This window comes from Centroberyx affinis, unplaced genomic scaffold, assembly GCF_046629955.1.
Source record: "Centroberyx affinis isolate AG114_WGS23_722 - 3 ecotype Tasmania unplaced genomic scaffold, CSIRO-AGI_Caff_v1 ptg005548l_1, whole genome shotgun sequence".
Classification (NCBI taxonomy): domain Eukaryota; kingdom Metazoa; phylum Chordata; class Actinopteri; order Beryciformes; family Berycidae; genus Centroberyx; species Centroberyx affinis.
In genome coordinates, this window is record NW_027282789.1 from 24,689 (window position 1) to 52,572 (window position 27,884).

Here is a 27,884-nt window from a genome sequence, read left to right on the forward strand (position 1 = left end):
ATTAATTGTTTATGTAATGGCCTAATGTTTCCACAGTTTCCTCTACTACCACTGAATAAGCAGGGTGGGTCATCCTGCATGAAAGAGCTAAATTTAACTTTTCTCAATGGAGAGTTTAAGAGTAATGTTGGTCTAAATACTGTTTCAGAAGGTTTAAATAGGGGTCTGGAGGAAAACACTGGATCCTTCAATATAAAAATATCAGTATCGGCCTTGAAAAACCCATATCGGTCTAACTCTACCTGTGATGCAACAGTTCCACAACAGATATGTCCAGATAAAAAGACATCGACACAAACAACACATTTCGTATTCATTTTAAATAATTTTATTCTGTAAGAATTCTAAAATGTATTTTAGAAATGTAGGGATGGTTTCTGTTTTTTTATACAATTCCTCTTTGAATAAAATATGATTTATTTCATATTGCATTGGGCTGCTTTTAAAACGGATACCTGAAATTATCTATTTACAAAAGAAATCTGTTAACAATTCTATTAGAATTCATTTTGACAGTGTACATCACCTCCGTCTCCCTCCCGCGTCTGAACCCTCCCCGAAACCCCCAAAATACAATTTTTCTTTCACTTTTAATAATCATTTGTGCTTGGTACAAAATATGCTGTTTTACAACTTGAATCAAGTCTTTTTTTTTCCATCTTCATATCACTGACATTGTGGGAGTATATACAGAGAGAAAGGGGGACAGGTGTCATGTGATCTGGTGCGGCGCCTCCAGCATCTCCATCAGGAAGGTGTCGATGGGCGTGTCCCCGATCAGCTTGAAGAAGAACAGATGCTCCAGACACTTGAGGCCGATGGAGCGCAGGGCGGGCAGGCGGAGCAGCAGCTTGGCAAACCTGCAGACGACAGAAAGAAAAACAGTTCAGAGTAATAATCTGCAACATTTTCATATAAATCGCTGATCGGTGTAACATAATAGTGATTCAATCTATAGTCAGTTCATGAAAGCTTTTATAAGCTGTGAAACCTCATAACTCCAATTTTGGTGATTTTCATGTTTTCACTTCAAGGATTACATGATTCCTCTATGGGTTGAGAAAATTCTACCACCTTTGGGTCTTATGAAACCCTTTCAAAAAACACTGGATGAACTCAAATATGCATAGTGGTCAAGCGAAAAACAAGGCTGCTTTTCTTAATTCCTGAAAACATGACATTTTGGAAATAGCCTACAAGGTTTTCACCCAACAGCGACGATTTGCTGTTCTAAACACCCGGTGTCGGGTAGGTCTTCCCAGGGAAAAATCCTCTGACATGCAGGAAGTGATGCGTTTTACATGTTTGTTTGGAATACATAGAAGAAGAACTGGGTAGTTAGCATGAGCAGCGATAGCCAGCCACCATGGCTGAACAGATAAAGAAAAGAGTGCCACCTACAGAAACTCAAACTTCATCAACAGAAAATCCAAGGAAAAAGACGTCACAGTCCCACCCACACTGTCCTATTGACAGGTGAACTCTGGGAAGTGTAGTGCAGAAACACCACAGCACTGAGCGCTTAGCACCAAAGATGTCAAACTAAAAAAACAACACATACTGTATCTGTTGGATTACCACTTTTTGAGTTCTATGCAACATGCAATATATCTATGTTGGAAAACAATCATTACCTGAAGTCCATCATTTAATATCTCTAAAATATAAAAGGATCCAGTAAAAATGTTACTATTTCATTAACCAAGCACTCAAGTGACCTTCCATCCTCTAAAAGGTACCATAATATACTTTATTGTGCTATCGATCACACTGTAAGTGTCTTCAGTTGAAGTAAATCTACAGTGTGGCCAAGTTCTTTCCCAGTGGCTCTTGATCTTATTTAGCTCCCAGCGGTAAAATGGAATAATCAATTGCAATCATCCTCAGTGGGCAATAAAAGCCTCTAAAATCCAATATTGTAATTGAGTATATGTGTTTTAGTTATTAAGTTATGTAAGAGAACTGAGTAGAGTTGTAAGGTGATGTTGTGTTACCTGCAATCTTCACTGCAGTGTTATCTCAATATGGTAATGTGAAAGTCCATGTAACTGAGAAATGCAACTGCCTTAATTGAGCTGGATATAGTCTCTTCCTTGTGTGTTTGATGTTTGTATTCCCTGTCTGTTGTGTTTTATTTCTATTTAAACTATAACTGCAACTGATGTTTGTATTCCCTGTCTGTTGTGTTTTATTTCTATTTAAACTGTAACTGGTGTGCTGTCTTGGCCAGGTCTCCCTCGGAAAAGAGATTTCAATCTCAAGGGACTTCCTGGTTAAATAAAGGTTAGATAAAAATAAATAAAATAATGTCTTGCCTACCTGCCAGGCTGGTCTGGGTATTTCTGTTTGGTGTACGACTCCAACGAGGCGTACACCTTTTCCCTCAGCCCCTCCACCTCTGGTGGGTTTGATAGACCCTTGGCATCTGAAACAAACACATATTCACAGTCAGACAGAACTCTACATGCAGTAATAAATCCCTTTCTGATCTCCCATAGACCATCTACCTCTATATTAAAAAAAATATCCAAGCAGGCAAACAGCAGTTAAATCCATAATGTAGAAAGAGAGACAACTTCACAACATGGCTTCACATCAAGGCAGCCATGATGATATTATACCCATCTGGATCTATGCCAAATAGGCCTATATGTAAATCTGCCTGGGTTGAATCATCCAACCATGATGAGGAACTAAACTGTCGATGTAAATCCAGTGACACGTCTTATCTGAGATGCACTGATGGTGTTGTATTTTATATATAGCCATAGACTGTGATTCTAGCACACTGTGTAATGGTAAAAGGTGAAAGGTCATACAGAACTGACCGGGGTTGAAGAGGACGATGGCTCGCAGGCAGCCCAGCTCCGTCTTGTCCATCTGCATGTCTTTCATTTTAGATACCAACTCTGTCAGCACTCTGCAGCGGATCAAGACAATAATAATATTACAGAATCATCACGCTGAAGGTGAACAGACTGTGGATCAGATATACCAAAGACAATTAAGTTATACTTTGCTGTCACTTTTCCCATCTGCCCCCATTTCTCAGTGGTTATTCTGCATTCTTCCTGATAAGCATTCCATTCAATTTGATTGAAGCCACAAAATGGTGTGAGTGAAAACAACTGAGGCAGCATTTCTCCTAGAATCTATTGGAGTTTTTCATCTGTTTTCAAAGTATGTGCATATGGTTTTGAATTTGGGGAGGTAAATCCCACTATAAAATGAGGAAAACTCTGTTTGTCTGTCTGTCTGTCTGTCTGTCTGTCTGCGTCCATTTTGCTCCTCAATGGGTTGGCCAATCAATCTGAAACCACACATGGGCATTGAGCATTGGAATAGGCAGGGACTGATGAAGCTGATTTTTCCATTTTCCCAAATTTATGCTGTTTATGCGCATTTTTGGCAAGTCTGCGCCGAGTTGTGGCGCACACACCCCAGATATGGACTAGTCTCTCTGATTCCTGCATAATTTGTGCAGTGCAAGAGGAAGTGCAGCTCCGTCTCCACCTTTTTTTTTTTTTTTTTATCTCCGCACACTACCTACCTATCAAAGATGGAGCCGACTCCAGCACTGTGGGCGCTGCTTCTGTGGACGTGGAGGCCGGTGGCCAGCAGGATGCCATCTTTAACCGTGACGGAGCGATGCGAGAAGGAGGCGATAAGCAGCTCGTTCCAGCCTGGACGCAAAGAACAAACAACAAAAAAGTAGGGATTTTATTATTCACTGAGATCTCTCCTTCCTCCTGTCTATCCCTTCCTCTAAAGTTTCTGTAAACAATATATTTGTAGAGATGAAATGGGATCTGTCAATCTCCCCCTGCTTCGTGTTTACATGATGCTACAAAGACTTGATGAGTCTCATTAGGTCTGTTGTGTGACTTCTCCACTTCCTCATTCAGGCCTGTGTGTGAAATCTCTCACCAGCAGAGGTCAGGCCTGCTGCGGCTGTGAACCGTACTGTTGGGACCTGGCAGACAATCCGGTGTAGCCTGGCAGGTTATATTTGGTTTCACTGCTCCATTAAACTAGATGGCGAAAATGTCTTGAGCGAATGTTAAAGACTTAAATAGACGGTCTGCCTGGGAATGAATCACTACCCTGAATGAAATACTGATGGCGCTGTGGGGGCAGTAGATTGTGGAAAGGTCCGTTCAATGTTGTAAGAATGTGTATGTGTGTGTGAGTGCGTGTGTGCGTTTGTGTGTACCTGCTCGTAGTAGGATGACCTGGTCATCTAGGGGGAGTTCAGAGAAGTGGGGGATCCTCTTGGCCCACTCCACCAGGGTGAAGAGCTGCTTGTCGGCTGCTTGGCAGATGTTAGTGACAGGGTCGTTGGTCTGGAGAGACACAAGGAGGAATACCCAATTATTTTAGTCAATAACAATAAATTCTGTTGGCAACCTCCTCCAGTGACACCCATTCAAATATCTAAACCTGTCCCAAAACAGTCTAGTATGGGGATGTACAGTTATCCCCCTTTTTCAGCTGTTACAAATCAGTTGTTACTCCCACTTCGCCTTGTAATCCAATGATTTACTCTCAAGGCTTATGTGAAAATGTTAATTATAGGCATCAATAGAAACTTGTACTTTGCTCTTCTCTTGAGAACATAAGACCGTGAGACAGTGTCAGATCTTGAAAGTGCTTACATGATTTTCAAATCAAATTGTTACTGAATGGTAAACAAAAGCAGAATATCTGGGCTTATAACAACACAGCCTTGACATAAATTGCTCATGTTAGTTTTCATTCATGTTTGCTTGTTAACCACAAAGACTTTGGGGATGCTTTCCTGAATTAATTTTCTTTTGGACCAACAACATTTCACTGCTCAGCCTCGCAGTAACAAAGGGCTGGTTTACTCAACTGAGTAAACATGTAAACACAGGCTAACGGCACATGCTACCCTCCCAGTTACGTGAGTGTGTAAATAGCCGGTGGCAGCTACAAAACAAACCCGCCCCTAAACATAACAGATCGAGTGAGAAGAGGAGCCTTCCTGCCCATATAATATCAACGATAATATGTTAATAAGTTGCAAGCAGCAGGTAGATGTAGATATGAGAAATTAAAATAATGACAAAGTTAATCATTTAATAAACCAACTCAGAGAGCATAGAATAAATTCACTGTAGGCCCAAGTCTATGGGAGTATGTGAACAGGCCTGTATGCCATTATGTGAAGAGAAACGTAACTGCCACTGAATGTAGTTCAACAGAGCCTATAGCGTCTAAGAATTCATGGCTAATTTACATGTTGTGCAACCCAACGAAACAGCCAAATCATCATGTACATCTAGAGTACATGGCTTTCTTATGAACTCCAGGGATCAAAAACCATCTTAACAACTCAAGAGATAAGGAGATGTACATGACGTTAAATGTTTCTTCTGATTTATTTAGCCATTGAACTTCAGAGTGCTTACTCATCAGATTGTTTGTCGTCTGTCATGTGGGTTTTTGTTGTGGTTGTTGGACGGTTTTTGCAGTTTAGGCCTTTTAAAAGGCCCGTTTTAAAACACACATAAACTCCGCCCAGCCGACATGTCACTGGCTGACCGGGAGCCTTTGAACGAGAGCGTTCACACTGGCCCGTCCTCAATGCCTGTGCTTCTCGAACCGCCTCAACAGAGGAAACCACTGCTAGTCCCACAAATCAAAAAGTTCAAACAAACACATCGTTAACAAGGGAATAAAAAGTGGGTTCAGTGCCTGTACATGTGATTCTTACTGAGTTGCTGGGGCTGCCGTCGGTGTACGTCTCTGTTTTGGGCTCCACGGCCAGCTCGGCGTCCAGGATCTTGTCCACAGGCATCTCTTCGTTGAAACTGCTGGTGGATTCCACCTCATTCTCCCCCGCTCCTTCCCACGCTGCCTCTCTTCCTGCACCGCTGCAAACACAAAAAACACGCAAGGTCAAAGGTCAGATGTTGAACTTCCTGGACCTGATGCCAGTGACACCATGAAATCACTGACATTAAACACTGTATTTGACAGCATGCAAACAGACTCACAACAATGTAATTTGAGAATAAGATGAATAAGATTAAAATAAGATACAATGCACTCTCAAAAAAGGCCTACAGGTCATATGCGAATAAGCGTCACACACACACACACCTTCTCTCTTCATGCCCATGGCCAGGCACTTCTGGTAGCGGCAGTATTGGCAGCGGTTGCGCTGGCGCTTGTCAATCAGGCACTCCTTGCTGTCTCGACACGTGTAGGTGAGATCTTTGCGGATGGTCCTCTTGAAGAAGCCTTTGCAGCCCTCGCAGCTGTAGACGCCATAGTGCTTTCCTGTGCAAACAGCGGCCACAGCATCAGCACTGCTTTAAGGCAGAAACACAGCTGAATCTCCTACTGTAATGACAGGCTATTTGATTCCTACCATGGCTTTGGAATGAGGATTGAAAGCATGTTGGCATCTACTGCACATTGATAAAAGGCCTTTGTAAACACCTTGACATCAAAACAGTGAAGGCTTTGGCATCATTAAACTGACAAACTTGACAAAATGTCTGGCAGGTAACCACTTTGAGTCAATCTGTCTGTGTAGTTTTCTTTCCTGCAATCATGCGGTTGAGATGCCGATGTTTGCGGTGGGTGGAAGTTTGCCCAGCCTGCTGCCCCCCCACCCCCCCTCCACCCACCCCTCCTCCCCCTTACCTGAGGAGCGGTCCCCGCAAATGGCGCAGATGTGCTTTGACATCCCCCCGGGGCTGGTACACTGGTAGTTGATGTTTCCCAGGTTCTGTAGGCCCGGTGGAGGCTTGATGTCCTCCGAGCTGCTAACACTGTTCATTGAGTTCATCTGAGGATGACAGGAGGAAAGGGAAAGAAGAGAGAGGGAGAGAAAAAAGAGAGGAAGTTGAGATGGCCAAAGTTGAACGGAACAGAAGAGGAGAGGAAGGGGGGGGGTGTGAGTGAAAAATTGCGAGTCAGTCGACTCACTCTCTCTCCCTTCCTCTATTTTCTCACTTCATCTTCCGCTCACCCCTCTTTTCTCCCCACCCACATACTTTATTGTGAAAGTGTCTCAGGGTGCGATCACATGATTGGCCAGAGGGAGGGGCCGAGTTTTCTCTGTGTGAGGCTTGTCATGCAGGTTTTTAATGTTTGTTGACAGGGAGAGGCGTACAAGAGGAGCTCAGGGCGAGTCACGTGTACGGAAAGTGCAGTTCAGCACTGCAGACAGCAGAGGGCGCTCATGTGTGAAGTCTCACATCTGAGAGTGAAGGAAATGTTGAGATGTTGAGACTTCTTATCTACCCACAATTAATTTTCTACCAGGCCAAATTTTGATTTAGGAGTAATGGCTATGAAATAGCTGTGGTGTTTGCACAAAAATGAATTCTTGAACAAGCATAAAACATTCATCCTTTAACGATTCAACCCACATTCAAAATGACACTGTCTTATCATCTTCTTGCCCTTTGGCCCTCTCCCATTGATCACACAGCCAGCTTGGATTTATACTTGTGCTTGCATATGCACTTCTGTTTGTTTGTATTTGTTAATTTGTTTGTTTATGTGCAAGCGTCTGTGCCAACTCGGGAAAACAATGTTGACCTACATATGCCCGCCTGTCCTATATATTTGATGCACCGTAGCATATAGGACATCCTTCTCTCAGTCACCTCAGGCTCTTCCTATCGTTTATTTATGATGTGCACTCTGCTCTGACTATCCTCTAATGGCAGCCTGAACTTAGGCCTGCATGCCTTTGACCTTATAGCAGAGGAGGGACAGCACACAAGAAAAAAGGAACTATTTTTCTGTCTTTCTGTTGTCTGTCTCTCTCTCTCTCTCTCTCTCTATCTCTCTAGATGCCCCTAAGGCAGACAGTCACAGATAAATGAACATTCAGCCCCTGCCTACTTGGTTGCCGGTGAGTCAATAGTAAGCGGCCATTCCCCTTCAGCACCTAAACACACTTATCACATATAATTAACGTTACACCTATGTTTCACAACAACTCTCGTGCGTCGTAACAGTTGCTCGGACATACATGCCGGCTCAACATACTGTATACAGAGGAGGGTTACAAGCACTGTGCATGCATTATTGATGCTTCATATATTCTTTATACAACACATGGTATGAACAACTTACTGCATCATACAAGTAAGCTGCACTCGTGCCTGCATTGGGCCACAAATGCATATCGTCGCTGTCCGGTGGAAACCTTGTATCTCCGAAATGTCAACTTCTCAGGAGCCAAGAAAAACAAACTTGTTTTCAGCTTGACCACCATGCAAGTTTGAGTTTATCCAATAGGGTTTGAGAGGGTTTCATAAGGTACAATTTTCTCAACCCACAGAGGAGCATGGAGTCCTTCCACTGAAGTAAAAAAAAACATGAAAATCGCCAGAATTGGAGTTATGAGTTTTTCGCACGACAACAGCAATATAGGAATTACTTTGGCTGCCGTCGGCCCAGTGCTTTTCACATGAACTTCAATTCACCCATAAACAAGGTATGAGATGACACACTGAACTGATGGTGACTTGGTCTTTGCTGTGTTGTGGGCAGAGAATGGCTAGCTGTGAGAAGAGGGTCGCGCGCACACACACACAAACACACACACTCACACACACACCATGCAATCTGATGAACCCAGACTGTCCCTCAAGGCACAGATCCATACTGTCAATGAAGCAATGTATATCATTGTCTGCTGAGCCCTGCAGCACTGGCCCTGATCCAGCCTCTGAAGCACTGAATATATATGTGTGCGTGTGTGTGTGTGTGTGTGTGTGTGTGTGTGTGTGTGTGTGTGTGAATGTGGCATATCATCAAAGCACTGAGCCTTGTGGGGTTTGTAGTTTCATTCAATAGGCCACTCAAAGAAAAGAGCTACGTTGGCTCTCTCACTCGTAGTCCATTGTGCCAGAAAGGACAGTCTTGTGTTTATTTATTGTTTACACCAGCTGAAAAGACGCAACCCCCCCCCACCCCCCAACCATCAACCCCCACCCCCCCACCCCCCGTGAACAACCCTGTTATAATAACCTAGATGGGATGATAAACGGAAAAGCAAGCAGACAAAGAGCGAGCAAGAGAGACACAAAGTGACAGAGGAAGAGAGAGAGACAGATAGAGAAAGAGTGGGAGAAAGAGAGGGAGGAGGGGAAGAGGGGAAGTGAGAGAGAGAGAGACAGATATGGAAAGAGTGGGAGAAAGAGAGAGAGTGGGGGGAAGAGGGGAAGTGAGAGAGAGAGAGACAGATACGGAAAGAGTGGGAGAAAGAGAGAGAGGGGAAGAGGGGAAGTGAGAGAGAGACAGATACGGAAAGAGTGGGAGAAAGAGAGAGAGGGGGGAAGAGGGGAAGTGAGAGAGAGAGAGAGAGATACGGAAAGAGTGGGAGAAAGAGAGAGAGTGGGGGGAAGAGGGGAAGTGAGAGAGAGAGAAAGAGAAGGAATTAAGGGAAAACGGGGGTTGGTCTCTCTCTCTCTCCCTCACTCCGGTGCCTCAGTAATCCATTAAAGGGCTAATAGTTGGACTGCGTCTTAAGTCCCCTTGCATGACAGAGCAGTAACATAGCACTCAGGCCTGACCTTTAGGGAGAGAAGTTTAAAGGTCACGGGGAGGGTAGGGGAGGAGAGGAAAGCGAGGGCATGCCGGCCAAACACACTGGATACGGCTAACCTTCAGCCTCCCGTCTGCGGCCGGAGATTCCAAGCACCAAAGGCACATGATCAACCAAAATACATGTGTTGACAGTTTAACACAGATGGGCCTCGTTGAAAGTAGAAATTTTAAAGAGAGAATTTAAAAAAAAAAAAATGAGCTTCCTCTTGCTGAGGTTGAAAGCTTAAGAGAGAGGGAAGCGATGAAAAGAAGGCTGGTGTTGAGTGGCATGTTTCTAATTAAAACACAGACGTTCACTGATGCAGATGTTGACTTGTGGATCCATGTTGCTCTTGTTTTCAATATTCTGCATTGGTCACTGTCTGCCTAAATATATGAGAGTGGCTGAAAGGCATCTGATCATAAATGAGATTACCAACGCAAACTCTGTACAAAGACAGAAAAAGTCCAAGGGTCAAAGGAAAAATCCACCATAAAACACTTGAGCACTGTTAAAAAAAACAGCTATTGACAATGTGTTGCATTTCTGAGGCCATTTTGTTGTTTGGTGGTGTATTTTGCTTATTCCTGTGGATCACTGGCCAAACACTGATGATGTGACATCACATCAAAAAACATCAACGATGAACATCAGGTGTTGGTGTCAGTCCCTTAGAATCAAAGAGCAAGGGATTCTTCCATTTTGCACCGACATTCAACAATCACACAGGGGGAAATCCATCGTAGAAGAGGCAGAGAGACCAATTTCTCCACCTCAATAGACCATGATGCAATGCAGCCACAGCTTGCATCTTTGTGGATCTGCTGTCGGTAGCGTGTGAAATACAACACCCTCTTCGACGGCTTTTTTTGTAATTTGAACAGGACACAGCCCACCACAGCATTGTTTTCTCTCCACTCTCACTTTTTCTGGACTGGAAAAACTTAATACGCCGTCGCTCTCTCCACCTACATGTATACAACACAGAGAACCCCCTTTTGTCTGGGGGTTGTCGAAAGGCATTCAGGGAAACATTAGACATCACTAACTAAAGTAGAAGTAGACAAGGCAAGTTGAGGGGAGGTGGGCACACCAAAGAAGTAAATCACAACACTTCTGGAATGCATCACAAATTTATGATAGCCTATCTAACAGTGTAGGAGTATGCGAGGAGGAATTTTTCCTTTAAGCCAAATACCTCAAGTTTAAACTGAAACTCCTCAGACCAATGTGCCTTGCAGACAGTGTCTTTAACTATCTGATGACCATCAAAACAGCACACCTCTCCTCTCACCTGTGGACTGTTGAGCGCTCCAAAGTTCATGCCGGGTGTGGAGGGCAGCGATACGGACGGAGAGCCCAGGGACGAGGTGATGACGGAGTAGGGCGAGGCCAGGCCGTTCATGGGCGAGCCCAAGGTGGACATGGGGGACGGAAGGGGTCTGGAGGTGCTGATGACCGACGGGTGGCCCACCATGCCACCCATAGGAGGGGGGTGGGTGTGGGCCGTGCTCATCGGCCCTGAGGAGTCTGTGGGGGAGAAGCAAGGGAGAGAGAGGTTAGAGAGAATGGAGAGACATGGGCTGATGGTGTGAAATGAATGAAAACATTCATACATTGTTCAGATATTTATATATACATATGTACACTGCCCATCAAAAGTTTGGGGACACCACATTTTTCTTTATTTTTACTTTTTTCCACATTTTAGACTAATAGTAAAGACATCAAAACTATGAAGTAACACAAATGGAATTATGCAGTGACCAAAAAAGTGTTAAACAAATCAAAACTATCTTATATTTTAGATTCTTTAAAGTAGTCGCCCTTTGCCTTGATGGAAAAGCAAAGGCTTTGAAAAGAAATTCATACATAGGCATCAACTTCATTATTTATATTTGTCTAAGAAACTAAGTTTGAGCATTTAAACATAAGCTTTTATATCCAAATGCCTTTAACATAATGAAAAACATAGTTCAATTCAATCAGGTGTCCCCAAACTTTTGACAGTCAGTGTATACAGTGTATACTGTATATATACATTTATGGAGATGGTTTCTGTTTTGTACCAAAAACCCCAATAAAAAGAGTTAGGGGAAAAAAGCATGAAAACAAACCAAAGTCTTGAGACAATGCATAAAAAATAGATCATCCTGCTTCATATCCCACTGGACAAAACACACACAAACCCAATTCAAACTGAGAGGATAACCGCCAAATGTAACTTTAATAACTGAAAGCCTAGAAAGTATTGGGAAGCCACAGTAAATAACATATTTCTATGTAAAAATGCCATTTCCCCCTGGGCTAAAGTTGTTGTTCAGGAAGGATTAAACAAGCCAGAGTTATTGTTGACCAATACTGCCATATTTCCCTATGCAGCCGTGCGTAAATATGCCTATGCAGAATAAAACCCGCATGATTTTGGTCACAGAGTGCTGACTTTGCTTTGCATCCATTGATGTAAACTGACAGGCTGGCATTTACATAGATGACCTATTTAGGAAAGCTGTCAGTCAACAGGGTAACGGGGCGTGGTGTGTAACCTCATGCACGTAGCTGTGAGGACATTCATCATCACTACAAATTACAGCTAGGACACACACACACACACACACACGTTCAAATTAAGACGCACACAAGCCACAGGCTGTCACACATTACACAACTTATTCCTCTACAGAGAGATGCCATATACCTTTCTGGGTCAACGTCAGCATTTCAAAGGAATTGAATAAACTGGGGGATTTTGAGCAAATGTTACTGATAAAGAGCGCCATGCCATATTACCCTTTGTGCTTGGAATGGTCTGAATGCACTGAGAATGCACACACACACACACACACACACACACACACACACACACACTCTGCGTGACACTTGGCTCAGCGCCACTGGTCTTAGTTAAATGTCACATTCCTGTTTTCGGGGGTGGGGGGTTGAGCACCTGTAGGAGCAGCACCACTGCACACCGACACGCAAACAGGAGACCACTCCACATCTCCCTGTCTCTCTATCCTCCTCCTGAACCCAAACCCCGGGTGTTGAGCATGACATGTTCTGCTTCCTTAAACTGATACTTTACTACAACAATTTAAGCTGCAAACGGCAACTTCGCACATTGGCAACTACAAATTTCAGCTTCAATACTCACAATATTTGACATTGGTGAGTCCAGCTTTTTTTTCTGGACGGAGTGCTCGCTCTCTGCTGTTTAAGAGACCGTTTGTATTTTTGCTCTTACGTTTCGATGAATCTCTTCTAAGGGCAGAGAAGTGTCCAAACCCGACAGCAGGATTCATTTGAGCAAATTGAGCTCAATCTATCTCTCAGTCGTCTCAATTAGGGGGGATGCAACGCTCTCCTCTACCGCAGGCAGCTCCACTTGCCACTGTCACTGTGACTAATAAAACATGTGTATTTTTATTCTTGCCTGGTTTAGCTTTTAAGTTTTCAGTACTTACATTCCCACATGAGTCCCTGAACAGTCAGCTACAAACACTATCTGTCCTGGTAGTCAGTAGTTTTGTATGGAGAGAGATTAGTGCCAGCAGAGATTGCATGCCAGTCGTTATAGTTTTCGTTTTCCTTGTGGTTGTCTGAAAATCATTTTTCTTACACATATACTAACCAAAGTGTTATATCAATTTGTTCTGGGGTTTTCAAGCATTCATTTTGCCTGTTTGCAATTACTTAGACGCTGGGAAAAAAGCCTTAATGCCGGAGGTGAATACGCAAGCCACGAGTCACGTAATGCCAGTGGTTTGTCAGTGAAATATTCTTTAAGTTGTTCAAAAATATCTTTCGTGGAAATACCAGTGGATTTTATACCAGTTATGTGATCGCTTTGCCGCAGGACAATACAGTCTGTACTAGTGAAGACTGACTGTTGTTTCCCATATAGCCACAGAGAAGAGGGATGAGTTTGTCACACTAATGTGCCGCTCCATAGAGAATGAATTTGAAAAGCTGGGAAAGGATGAATGTGACAATACCGAGAGTAATTTTCTAGGGATAGGAGCATCTTGACATTGGCTTCCTGTTAATTTCAGAATTTATTTTAAGATTTTACTGATCACTTAAGGCAATTAAGGCACGGATGGATCTGGAACCAAGCTATATCTCACTTTTTTACCGGATCTTTCTCTTCTTGCCTTTGCTGTCGATTTTAAATGTTTTTGTTTTTCTTACTCCTTTATAAAGCACTTTGTAACTGTGTTTTGCAAAGTGATGTATAAAGAATATTAATTATATTTGTATCATAATACTACGATTACTATTATATTTTTCTGGTTTGATTTGAAGGAAATGCCACGTTGTAAGATTATTATGCAGCTACAGCAAATTCATTGCAGATTTAATTATTTAGTTTCTAGCTTTGGGAAATAACTGTTTATGTTCACAAATACTAATTGGACTTGTTGCCCCTTAAGTCTGTTGAAGTGATTTTGTTTTGTAGGCATTTTAAAACTCAGCAGAACTGCTTGATAAATACTTCAAAATAGTTTGGACATGTTGCTCTGATCCTTCACCTTTGATAGTGATTAAGTCCCCATTAGTTTCTTGTCCACTGGATGTGAGGAGGAGGAACTCTGGAGTTATGAGACAACTCCAGGCCTTAAAATAAAATATTGCCCTATTATGATTTCAAGAAATTGGGAAATAAGAGAGGAATGTCACATCGTCTGCCTGGACATAGCGTTTTTTTACACAAACACACACACACACACTCTCTAATACACAGCTGGCCATTCACTCCCTCTCTGTATGCCAGGGAACAGATGTTGTGCAACTTCCTGTTTAGCATGAAGACTACAGCCTCCGCCCCCTTTCTCACTCCCCCTCATTCTCCAGCCCTCCATGAGCGATCCCTGGCAGGCAAATATGTATTGGGGCCTCCCTCTCTCTCCCAAAGAGCTGACTGGATTTACTGTAGTGAAATACACTAAAAGAGCTGAGGCACTTTGTATGTTTATTATTGTTTATTATTGTTTCTTATGGTCTGTGATAGACTAATTTCCCACTGCGGGACCACTAAAGTAATACTACTACCTAGATCTTCACCTAGATCTCACTGCTACCATGATGGGAGCACATGCTCAACTTTTTGGACTGCAGATTTATCTAATGAGCGAGCTTATGTAATGGACAAGCACGGTACGGCATGTACTGTGTCCGATTTTGTGCACTGACCCCTCTTTTTATGAGCATGACAAATTCCCCTCGGGGCTAGTAAAGATCTATGCTATTCTAGAGGTGCTGAGTAGGAGATATAGTAACAGGGCCGAAGTCCCTGCGGCCAACAATGTGCCAGCATTCTCTCTCTGAGATCAAGACCAACAAGTATCCCGAAGCGCCGGGCCAGAAGAAAAGATGAGAAGATGAAGCTGGTGTGTGCTGGTACATGCACACATCTGAAAAATGGGGCAGAGCGGCTGGAAATGCAGTATGTCATTTGGTTGTCAATATGTTGACCGAGGCTACAGAGTGGCTGGGTAGACAGGCGGCAACTTGAACAAAATTTGCATGTTGATGTATCGCTATGAAGGTTCAATTTATTTTACATTGTCTATAACAGTGGTTCTCAACCTGGGGCGTCAGAGGATAGTTTTGGAGGGTCACAAGATGATTTATGGGATGGGATTTCTAGAATACAAATTTATTATCATGTCTATTTTTTCTGATTTTTCTCAAAGTTTTGCTTTTTCCCTTGTGAATTGCTGAATAGTTTTCAGTCTATAGGCCTCCTCTGATAATGAATCAAATGAAACAACCCCAAAAGGGGAAATCATTCTTTAAGGGGGGGTTGCAAGTAGACATCGCTTCTGTTTAATGGGTCAGGAGCTAAAAAGGTTGAGAACTGTGGGTCTATAACACGTAGGACGACAGTTCGACCTCTGACAAAGACCCAGTATGGTCAAAGTGTTGCTCTCGACGATGAAAATTAAACTCAAGAGCCTGGACTCTTGCCTTTTGTACAACAATGTGTCCACAGTTTCTCTAGGCTGGAGATCAAGACAGACAAGCACAGCGATGGCCCCGGCCAGAACTGAAAATCACTGTTTAAAATCAGTAATGTGCACATATCCTAAATGTGCAGGTGCTGGATAAAGAGCTGGACAAAAGGTCAGAATCTGTTCACTGGTGCATCGCTCCGAATAATAAATTTATTTCATGTTGGTAGTAACAAGTAGGGCAACAGTTCGAACCGCACTGGATCTTGGCCCAGACGAAGACCCAGTGATGTCAAAACGTCCTGTAACGTTATAAACATAACCCTACATGTTTTAGTCAACACCACATAAATTCACTTTGGGGAGAAGTGCACATTACTACATTTTGTCCAGAACTGAAAGTCTTCATGGCTGCAGTGCAGAGAGGAGCACAAAAGCACACGGCAGTCAGCTGGTGGGATTCCTAAAAGGGAATGGCTGGCGAGGTGAGCATGCTTTGTGAAGGGAGTGTGTGTGTGGAAGGAAGCCAACATGTTCACAGGAAGAAGCATAAATCGGCTCAAGGGGGCTATCCTTGAATGACCCACCTCCACTGGCTGTTCCACCTCGATTCTATGTAAATCACCTCTATACAAAGAAGGCTCTGGAATGTATGTGACTGTGTGCTGACACTCACGTTTCACAGCAGAGCCTCAAGAGTGAAAACACAGTCCCAAGCACTGAAGAGGGCCTCTACAGATGGCCTAATAAACCCATCATAATAAACTTGAAGATTTTGCAGCCTTTCCAACCTTGGCCCATGTTTCCAGAGTCTCCTGTAAGTCTTTGTTTGAGGCCGACATTTACTGTACGGCAGCACTGCAACCTTCTATTTGAGAGAAAACAAACAGACAGAGCGGAGCAGGAGACCTTTGACCCCTGGCGTCGCAAATCAAAGGTCGGCTGTTGCCAAACTCCTGAACCAAGTTCAAAAGAGCTCCTGTAGCCCAGAGTTGCACCGATCATTCCCAGAAAACGTTGCAACGTTGCATCATTAAATAGTAGGACATTAAGATTTAATATGAACCATTTTAGTCACCAAGTCTAAGAAATGTACAGTAATTTGTCTTGGTGACAGTATGACAGCTGAAGACTTCCACAATATACACTAATGGTACAAGGACATAAGGGTGCTACATATAGAGTAAAGGGGTAGTGCAAGACATACTGTGGACAGTAGACTATACATATCGCTCTTCATATATACAGTCAACATTGTCTATCTGTGTGCATTCAAAGCAGCTGACATGTTGGTTGCAGCTGTGCAAAACATAATGCTTAAAGCCATTCATTGTGAAATCACAATGACTACACTTGAGAAATGAACGAGAAATTACTCCAGCGTAAACAATTTAAGATGAACTTGTTTTCCTGTATGTGGACAACCAAGACCACGGCATGAAAACAGCTATGTAGAAATGATTAGATGATCACTTAAGTAAGCTTACCACTACTTAATAACTAACCCTCACAGCACGGAACAGACAAAGTTTGTAGACACGAACGTATCTTATCGATCCGCGACCAACGGTTTAAAAAAACACAGCACCAACCACAAACCCTTTAAATCCCTTTCTGTTAATTACCAGGTTGTGGCTGGATGGAGTGCTCCACTGTGTGGTAATTCAATAAGCCCATGGCCCACTAACTAATAATATCTCCTGTCTGGAGAGCAGACTTAGCGTGTGTAGGGGGGCTTGGGCAGCGGGGGAGCAGTAGATCTGCTGCCCAACGACACAAGCCTCAATATCTATCAGATTAGCCCCTACCAAGGAGGAGGCAAATCCCCAGCGTGTGCATCGATCTGCCCATACGTGTTCATGTGCGTGTTTGCATTCGTCTGTTTTAGTAAGTGTATGTGTGTGCTTGCGTGCTCTCACGTGCATGCATGTGTGTGTGTGTGTGTGTGTGTGTGTGTGTGTGTGTGTGTGTATGTGGCTGGCAGCGCTGTGACCAAGTGACAGAGAGCAGAACGCATCCTAAAGCAATCAGAGGGACAGCCTGTGGAGCTCATTAGATACAGTGGACATGTAATTAAGAAATCTCTTCACTGCCAAACCAACTCACTAGCGCTGGCCGCAAGCCCTCCTCTGACACACACACTCCCACATACACACATCCAAACATACGCTATACAGACACACAGTCGCCGTCCCTCGGATAGAAAAAAGCAAAGCACACAAAATCATCTACACACTCACACAAAATCGCCACCCTTAAAACATTCATTTCTTTGCTAAATGAGGTTGATGTCTGATCAATTGTGTCAGTAAATCCTCTTATCCCCGGGTAAGTATCTGCAGCCCGGCGGGCCAGCTGTCAAGAAGGTGGGAGGCCGAGGAGGAGGGGAGGGAGAGAGGGACAGAGCCAGGGAGGAAGAGGGGTGGGGGGGGTGGGGGGGGGTATGGATGGACGGATGGATAGAAGGGGGAGGGCAATTGTCCCACTCCAACATAGCTTCCCTCCCCTACACTCACATGATCCCACCACACACTCCTAATCTCTCCGGCTGACTGAGAACATTAGATCATAAATTGAGAAAAGCCCTTGTTGTTCTGTATATCTCAGCCATGATTGAAGAGATAGAGAAGGATATCTGGGAGAGAGAAATTAAGATATTCTCTACTGTGACATAAACAGCAAACTATCTAAAGTTTTTTTTTTTACGTTTTTTTTTAGGACACTTCAAGGGCAGGCGTTCCAATTTGTGACTGTCTTTTTGGAGTGGAATGACAGAAACTGAGGAACAAAACCGTTTGCTACAGGAACAGCACTTGTGTAGCATTCTTCTCTTGTTGAAAACATGAGGAAATAGGAAGATGTTTCTCCCATAAAGCCCTGTGGCTGTCACAACACAAGGGTTTGAGCGCGTGAACCTCACTGACCCCAAGTTCTGTCCTCTAGTAAACTTGCACACTTCCCCTGAAGAGAAACCAACTCTCCGCACCCCCCTTTTCCCTCTCTCTCTCTCTCTCTTTCGGTCACAAGATATATTTCCCTAATGTGACTTTGAGTCAAGAAAAGGTAACCTCGGTCAACCCTCTGACAACCCAATGACATACTGCATTTCCATATGTAGGCCGACGCCGCCGTGTCCTCGCGTCCACAAACAAACACACTTGTCCGTGGAAGATTTTTTACCCAGAAGCGGATGATCGATGAGCGGGCCGGCGCTGAGACAGACAAGAGATAAAGACTGTTTTTCGAGCGATAAAGTTTTCAACTCAAACAACAACAGCTCCAGCCAGACCCAAGCAAGTGATTCCGCTCACACAGACAGAACAGGCTGACCAAGCAATTCTGGAAAAACAAACAAACAGCAGGAGGGGGACTGACAGACCCAATGCAAACCAAAGTAACCCCCCCTTCCCCTCCACCTCCCCTTGTGGCCCTGTCTGATGAGGTAACCCCCGCTAGTTCCTAGAAGTAGTCTGTCGCTGTTCTGGGTACAGAGAGCCTGCTGGGACACAAGGGGGTGGGCATGTGATGACACATTCCTGTGCCACTGCTGCACAGGAAACACACACACACACATAAACACAAAATACACACACACACCAATCCATCCATCCTGTGCTGGTGACCCAGTGAGTCTGACCAGGACGACCTGACCCCGGGACCTGTGAACGGATCCTAGCCTGGCAGCCAGACCACACAGCCAGTTAGTTACAGTAACACGAGTCTAGTCTTAAGTAACCTGGCAGCTGAAAAAAAAAACGTGAACCCGCTCAATAATAACCTCATATATGATGAAAATGATCTCTCCTTGAGTGGGTGAAGATGAATGGAAACAGTGAGAAAGACCAAGATGGAGATAGCAGAGGTTCAAAAGAGGATTAAGAGAAAATGAGAGAGGTAGCAAATACATCCATTGTCCAGTTGTGATTTTTTTTTTCTTTTTACCATATACTCTTATTATTCAATAGGGGCTTAAAAAGTATGCTTCACATTTTTCCATCAGCATTAGTTCAGAGTATTATGGATTTAATCGCAGCTGTGTCAAAAGTGCCGCTGTGCCCTGAATGAAGAGAACAGAACAGAAAATACAGATTTCCCAGCATGGACGTACGGCAAGAGACACGGATTAACACTGAGGTTGAGGTACCCTACAGTATTGTGGGCCAAGGTCTAAACCAGAGGCTAGGAGATGCTTTTGTGATTTTGTTTCCATCCTCAGTCTTGGCCTGCAAAACCCACTGAACATCTTTGAATGATCTTCAGTGATGAGGAATTGTGAACAGGAGGCTGTCGTATGCTTTGCTCAAGGACACTAGAGAAAAGAATGAGTGGTCCACTCTCTACACATTGTACTCACACACACACACTCAGGCATGCATGCACACACAAACAAACACACACACACACACACACACACACACACACACACACACACACGGACAGTGGGGACAGATAATAGGCCATCTACAGTCTGTGTGTAAGTGGGCTCACATCAACACCTCCCACACATCTCCAAACAGGAAGGGAAAAAAACTCAGCACAGAGAGGGTTGATGGAGGGATGCAGAGTGACAGACAGCAGACACAAACAGAGAGAGAGAAAGCAGGATGGGGGGGTAATAGGAAGGGACAAGTGTTGAGAGATAAATAAAGACAGACTGAGGGAAGAGAGGACGAGAGATGGAGAGTACTTCAGATGAATAGCATCACCTCTCTGACCACATCTGAGACCTCAGTGAATCACCAGCTATCGATTTTAAAAGCAGCAGAAGAGCTGTTAGGGTTCAATAAGTTCATGAAATCTGGGGAGGAAACAATCTCTACCAAAATAAAAAAAAAACAATCCATAAAAAGACCTTAAGAAATCAATAACAATGAAGTTTAAACAGTTAATTTATCCATCATCCATATGGAGGATTCTAACAGAAACCAGTTCCACAGATGCAGATGAACTCGCTTTGCAATTTAAAGGTTTTTCCCCCTGAGAGAAAGAAATTGAAAATAACTTGTTGAAAACAGTGTACAGGGATTAGAGACATTACAGAAATGCATCTGCACAGCTCTTGCTGTCAGTGTTGAGTTTCTCCTGTGTGGAAAGTCACGGTGCGACAGCGGTGCGGACAGTCACCGTCTTCCACAACATACAATCCCTTCAGCTGTCTGGACTGATTCCATTCTGCATCCGTGATTCGCAGCGGTTTGTGGCAGACGAGAACAGACACACACACACACACACACACACAGACAAGACAAAACCTGGCTACTCACAGTGGCCATAACCCGACTCCCTCCCAGGACTGCCTCCAGTTGCAGGTGATGCCACGGGGTGCCACATGCCTTGTGGTGCAAGTGGGTCGGCAGTAGGGTGCCAATCAGTCAGGACCGGGAGACGGCCTCTCGCCTTGGCCCGGTGACAAACTGAAACGACGCGCCGGGCGGATACAACGGACCTCCGCCGTCAACCACTGTTCCAACCAGGCAGGACAGAGCGGGGGACGGAAGGAGCGACGGGGGAGGAGGGAGAGAGGCGGAGTCCACTCGCGTCGTTTATGGGATTACCCAGATTATCCTTCCCCGGAGATCAATCCCACAGGAACTGTTTGCTGCCTGACTGCCGCACAGATCAGCTCCTCTGCCGCCCACTCGCCTCCTCTCTCTCTCTCTCTCTGTCGCTGTCGCTGTCGCTGTCTCTCTCTTTGGGTGTTGGTAAAACTATCTGTACAGAGACACCTGTTGTGGTGGCAGAGCTGAGTGTTTAGGATGGGGGGGGTGGGGGAGGGAGATGGGGGGGAGAGGGGGGTAAGAGGGGGATGACACTTAAGAGTACAGTAAAACCAGTAGTTTCCAATTACTCTTAAAAGGGTTCAAGACTGGAGAGCATGGGAAGACGAAGACAGTGATTTTGCTGCAATCTATGGAGGTTATACGTGATAATGCTGTTTTTTCAAAGATGTCCTTATATTGTATGCATATTGCTCATGTATGTACATTCTGAATATTGGTTGCCAACTCTCTGTCTAATATGGTATGTAGGCTGTATAAACCGGATGTGAGTGCTTTACAACATAAAGAGGTAACAAGGACTGGCCAGAGGCTAAATAAGAATTCTCTCCTCTATTCTCGCTCCTTCAAAACATCTGTAATTCCACATGATGCACCGAAGTAATTGGGCCAGCATCCATGCCTTTTAGCACTGCAGTGGCATAATGAGTGTTGCCTCTGTGTGTATGTCATTTTGTGCCTTTAAGCAAAAACAGTGCAGCACATTGTCAGTGTGTTTGTGTGTGTGCTTAACAAGTGTTTAACAAGTATAGCATTCCAGGAAGTCAGGCACTGTCTTTTTCAATACGCTGGGATAGTCAAGCAAACACACAGCAAAGCAAAAAGCCAGAGCCAAACACAGGCCAAAAATATACTCTAAAGGCAGTGAGGAACAATACATGACAAACTGTCAGGGAAACAAAATAAACTACAAGACCCAGGGGTGCATTTACTCTGAGTCAATGACCCTTATTAACAGTTTTCAACTACCAGTCCAGTCTTTCGTAATAATAAATGGCTCTGGTGAAACAAACAACACGCAAAATCAGGGGAAGAGTTAGTAAAGCTGATAAAACAATGGCTGAGGCAGAATGCATTCTTGGCTGTGGCAGTTTGTCACATCGATATATATTAATATATATTAATCGCGCTATGCATATGGTTATTATATGAAAAGTGAGCATAATTTGATCCTTCCACACACAATCAAATGTTCAGCCAGTTTACATTTGAAAACAAGACAATCAATCAAGTGTGCACTGAAAGATAGCTCTAAAACTTAAGAAGCCTTCAGCACTATGTGTATATCTATTTTACACACATGACTCTACAGAGTTTATGGTGCTGTGCACCTGCAAGTGGCTGTATCACATGTCTATACAGTGCTTGAAGGATAGCCATCAGTAACCGGATCCCTTCAGTGGCAGTAACCTGGCAAGAAACCCAGCAGTCCAACACAAGGAGAGGAAAAGACAGGAGAGGATAAGAGACACTTGCTACTCTTTCAGACCCAACAAATCCCACAGAGAGAAGCTAAAATAATACAGTCCTTCTTAAATTCATGCCGTGTTATAATAGTATGTCATGGCCCACATAAAACACATCAAATTAACCCTGACAGCCATAATTAGCATTCATAGATGTACCATACACTGAACATTGAGCTACATACCTGTAGCACAAAGTGGGAGTGGGATTATGGGCAACTTTAAATTCACTGTACACCTTTAAATGTTTCATCTATTTTGAATCAATTCCCCATTTTGTAATCCCTATATCAGCAGGTATGTACTTGTATCTACAAACTATAAATATTTTTAAAAGGCTAGAATGAGATACACAGATAAATCAACCACTTGTTGACCCACTAAATGTTGTTCCTCAAACTGATCTAAGGAGGAAGCGGTTTTCTCTTTTTCTCCTCTCCCCTTCCTGTTAGCAGTAATTGTCTGCTGGACAGGCTTTTTTGTAAGAAAAGACTATAATATTGACAGGAAGAAAGACTTAGGCATGTGATATCTTTGGTCTGCCGGGCATTTGCAAGGAAAAGGAGAGAAAGGGGTGTTCAAAAAACAGAAATAAATGAAAAACACAGCAGACAAAAAAAGTAGAGTGTGCATTAGTGTGTTAATCGGTACGGACTTATTTGTCGGTGTGAGACAGGGCTAGCATTCTGAAAGCGGCACTCACAGCACTCAAAATAGCCAAGCGAGGCTTACAGCATGTTCTTGTCGATAGAGAGGGGAGATTTAATGAGACTGATTGAGATGATCTAATGGACTTGGCTGTTACCTGTTGCTGCCATTTGTGTTCCTGTGCTGCTCAGAGAGTGCAACCATGAAGAACTCTGCTTGGCCAAACCGAGTCCTCTATTGAGCCATAAATGTCCCTTCATCAACCCCATATCTATGCATTGCATTAATGAGCTCCCTGGGTAAACTTTCTAAGCAGGTGTTTAGATTGTTTTGTTATTGATCAGGGAGAGATATTATTGAACCTCATTAAATCGTACGCTTGTGGTGTATTAAACTGCTAGCTTCAATGAAAAGCATCATAATGACAGGTGAGTTTTACAAGCAACTATGGCTGTTTCCCCTATAATATTTTGTATTAGTGGTGATTGGGAGTAACTTTCCCCCATGATGAAATTGGGGGCGGGTCTATGGATCGGCCCCGGCCCGTCCATTCGTCTGCAATATCTCGACGCCACTGATCAGACTTTGACGAAACAGGGAATGATGCGTCCTATTGCTCTGTTCTGGCATCTTCAAAATGACACTAATTGGCCTAAGGTGGGCAGCATAATGTTTAATTGTCTGTACATTACACACAGTATTTTGGACGCCAATGAATGGCTACAACCTTTGCTTAATTGTCTGTCCATCACACACAATATCTCAGATGCCACTGATCGCATTTTGGCGAAACGAATTTGAAGGATGCGTCTCATTTCCAAAGTTGCTCTGATTGGCCTAAGCGGGGCAGCATAATGTTTAATTGTCTGTACATTACACACAATATTTTGGACGCTGATGAATGGCTCCTCCTCTTCCCCCTTTCCCTGCTGCATACAATCAAGAAACATGAGGTAACATATCTTCTACTTATTGCCCCACTACAACTCTGCATCATTTGTGGGGACGACATGTTTACTGTTTACTTGTTTTTGTCTTGCTTCCACATCTACAACTGTTTTGGTTCCAGTATAGGTGCTAGTGCCGGTTGTAGCATTAAAGCTTGGGATACACTGTTATGATGAAAGTGGCAAGTGGCAACTCCATACATTTACATTTGTGTTTGATGGGAAATTTGAAATGCTGCTGCTTTTTTACTCCACGTATTCTCTAGTATTTTGCTGTGATGGCTCACCATTGCTGAATTAATATAGAGGAAACACTGAAATAGACAGATAGCTGAGATCAGAGGGAAAGTAATTCTTAAATGCATGTCCAGTGCGCAGAAAATGAGATTTAGTGTGTGTTCATGTGTGTGTTGTTATTGCATAATTAGCAAAGCAAGGACTATGTGCATCTCATACCCAAACACGATAGCAGCCCTTGGGCCTTTCAAGGTTCTCTGCTTGATTAAAGCTGGAATTAAATCAAGGCTTTGACCTTCTTCGCTAATGACTAATTACTGACAATTAGCCCAGAGAATGGCCTCCTTACGCCCCTTCTTTTCCCCTCATCCTGTTCTCGCAATTAGCACATGCACCCACACACACACACACACACACCAACTGACACACACACTACTTCAAGTATACGCTGACACATAAATACACACACTCCATCAAAGGGGCCTAAGAATAAACCTATTGTGTGTATTGTGTGCTAATGCACGTGGCAGCATTGAAGCACTGCGGGTCTCAAGCTATAGAATCCTTAAGCAAATACCAATTGCGCGCCACACCTTCTACCTGTATGGTTTACTTAACTCTGCAGGAGTGGGTGGGGAATGCTCTGCAGAGGGAGCGGTGGCTGGAGAGCAGGTTTAATACCGCCTGGGTTTCACAGTCAACTCAGCTCAAATAGTCCCACCCACATTCTTTAAGTCACATGATATCGGGGTCACATTATGCTTTCCAATAAGCTATGCATTACATAGGAAGACCATCTATTTGCAACTATGGGGCTAGGGTATAAGTGTGACTGGGTGTGTCTGTCTCTCTCTCTGCCTCTGTGTGTGTGTGTGTGTGTGTGTGTACTAAGAGGTGGACACAATTCCTAAAACAGAAAGCAGGAGGATCATTGACCCCTGGCAAGTGATGAGAGTTCACAGTGCTACCATCAACTAGGATGACCCCTCTCTCTCTCTCCACCCCCCCTCCTTTATTTTTCTCCATCCACTTTCCATCTCCCTCTTCTTTCTACCATGACTTCCCAGATCTGCAGGCTAAGTAAGTTCCTTCTCCTTTTTTTTTTTTTTTTCTTCTCTAAAAAGCAGCGAGTGGGCGATCGTCAGCATGTCTACGATCACTTCCACTGACGGAAAAAAAAAAAAAAATGCAGAAATGCCGAGAGGGAAAAATGCTGATTCTACTGAAAGCCCGGAGCAGGCCTGCATCAAACATGCTGAAACATAACATGACCGGGAAAAGCTGAGTGGGTCATGGAAAGAGTGCTAGTGAGCGAGTGGATCGTGAAACAATCCACACATGATCACCAGACGTCTTTCTTTGCCTGTTGCCTTCACAGCGCTCTGCCTTGGCTGCGCACTCATGACAGATTCCAAAGGGAGCAAACCAATTTTTTAAATTATCATCCGCATTCAAAAATGACAATGGTTTATGGCCATGTTTTCATACACGTCACAGTGTACAGCTTGTTGATGCTAAACCACATAATAAGTCGTGGCTGTAGGCCTCACACATAAACAAAACGAGGACAGTCTCTTCCTGGACTCATCTTCTAAGTGTTGGGGCTTTTGTTTGGGAACAGTTCAACGGTCTTACCAACACCTTTTGTGATATAAGCGCACTAAAAGATAAGGACTATTCTCCTCATCTGGGGTTCAACTGATACTGTTTCTGACCAATATTCAGACTCAAGTCGCTGCAAGCCAATATTTTCTTCAAATTTGATCATTTTCATGTCATACAATTACAAATATGCAGTTTTTACCCCAGATGTTTAGTCTTTGCAGGGAGGAAAAGCCTCTGGAACACCATTCAGACCATCATGGGACAGTAAAACTCTCCCTTGAAACCCAAACTAATTAGCAGCCCCTTAAGGCAGGATGACCCACACTGCCTATTCCATGATAGGGTAAACTCAGCTTTTACAGGCTGTTTTTATGTAGCTGTGACCAAGGAGCAACCTAAATCATATCAGCAGCGGACAACATGACTGGCTGATATCCGATACTTAATAAGTGGTTGATATCAGCTCGATATATCGGCGAACCAATATATCGATCTAACTATCCTCACATGTGACACCACTGTGTTACAGTTGGCCTGAGGTTCATATATGTTTTGACACAGACAGAGGGAGAGAGACTCCACAGCCCAGGGGGAATGCTCTGTTGCTCATGCACTCTCTGCTTCCCTCTACATGCTCTCCCATCCAGATGTCTCTCCCATTCCCTTGGGAGACACATTCATTATGGAAACAATTTTCAGACCCTCAAAACGGTGCAGAGATATCTGTGATAACACAACAGGCAGCACAATCTTGTCTTCAAAGAGTCTTTCTGTTCGTTTGTTTCCTTTTAATGCTAGACTGTTATCTTTTATATCCCCCCACAAAAGACAGTGGTTTAGAAGCTCATGCCATATTTCTGCTGCAGTGGTTTGACAATGAATGTATCATTCAGGGGAAGAAAAAACATCACATGATAAATGATGCATATAGTGTGTGACTCAGTGACGCTCAAAAAAGCCTCAGGCTCAAACTTCACTCCACAGATTCTGTGTAACAAAGGTTTACAAAAAGACAGGCCTAAAAAGCCTATTCACCATACTGTATGTGCGGTATGTATGTATTCCACATGTTGCAAACTGCACAATGGTAACAGATTCATGCGCGTCCCATTTCCTTTTCTTTGTCGGTTATAACACAAAAGATCTAGATCGGGGGAAAAAGAGCTTAGCCCGAAGCTGGTTCAAGTGCAAAGTCACAGAGTCAGACTAGAGTCAAGCTTTTACTTTCGGAGAAAAATCACAGCGTGCTGTCAAAACCATTCACCGGAATGGGACAGCGTTGACCAGGGCGCGTCTTACATGCTGCCGTTTTTCCACACGCTAAGTTTGTTAATCAGATAGAAATCCACCACTCGAACAGTTTACAGGCCTATCTTTCTGGATCTGGCGACCATTCCAGACCAATAAATTGTGTTTCTGTCTCAAACAGTTTAGCAAGAGACGCGCGACGAGCGCCATAAATTACATAAGCGCAATTAAAGTGCCAACCTCTGACCTTGCCTGAACGGCACAACCGCGATCACCTGACTTTTGCATTGGCCACAGCTTTCACGTCAATAGGCACAACTGCAAAACGAAATGTTAACTAAGAGGATAACATAAGCAGGATTCGTGTCTGTGGTTAAAGTCCGCGGACGCTTTCGCGCACAGCTCGCTGACTGTTTGGAGCAAGACGCCATGAAACAAACACACTCTCCTCTAAATCACAGCAAAATCATATGCAACGGCGTCACGAGGCACAGACTGCGGGGTAAATAAATCGTTACGGCGTACTTACTTAGGTGTAAATACGGATCATTACTGTCCATACTGTGTGAGTTGTTGCGTCGTTTTCCTACAGTCAGTGCTGCTCTGCATCCCAGCGCATTCCTCTCCCAGCCCGACTGAAC

General features: G+C 43.8%; 1 protein-coding gene across 1 annotated transcript; it reads right to left on the reverse strand.

The window, feature by feature from the left end:
* Positions 1-337: 337 nt before the first annotated feature.
* On the reverse strand, positions 338-27,884 carry LOC139667463 (retinoic acid receptor RXR-gamma-B-like). The gene is given in 12 exon segments (XM_071546925.1): positions 338-860; positions 2,320-2,425; positions 2,829-2,920; positions 3,551-3,683; positions 4,214-4,343; positions 5,738-5,860; positions 5,863-5,897; positions 6,127-6,306; positions 6,676-6,820; positions 10,875-11,110; positions 20,799-21,277; positions 27,773-27,884. Coding segments are annotated over 11 exon segments (1,395 nt in total). The 5' UTR covers positions 20,866-21,277; positions 27,773-27,884; the 3' UTR covers positions 338-712.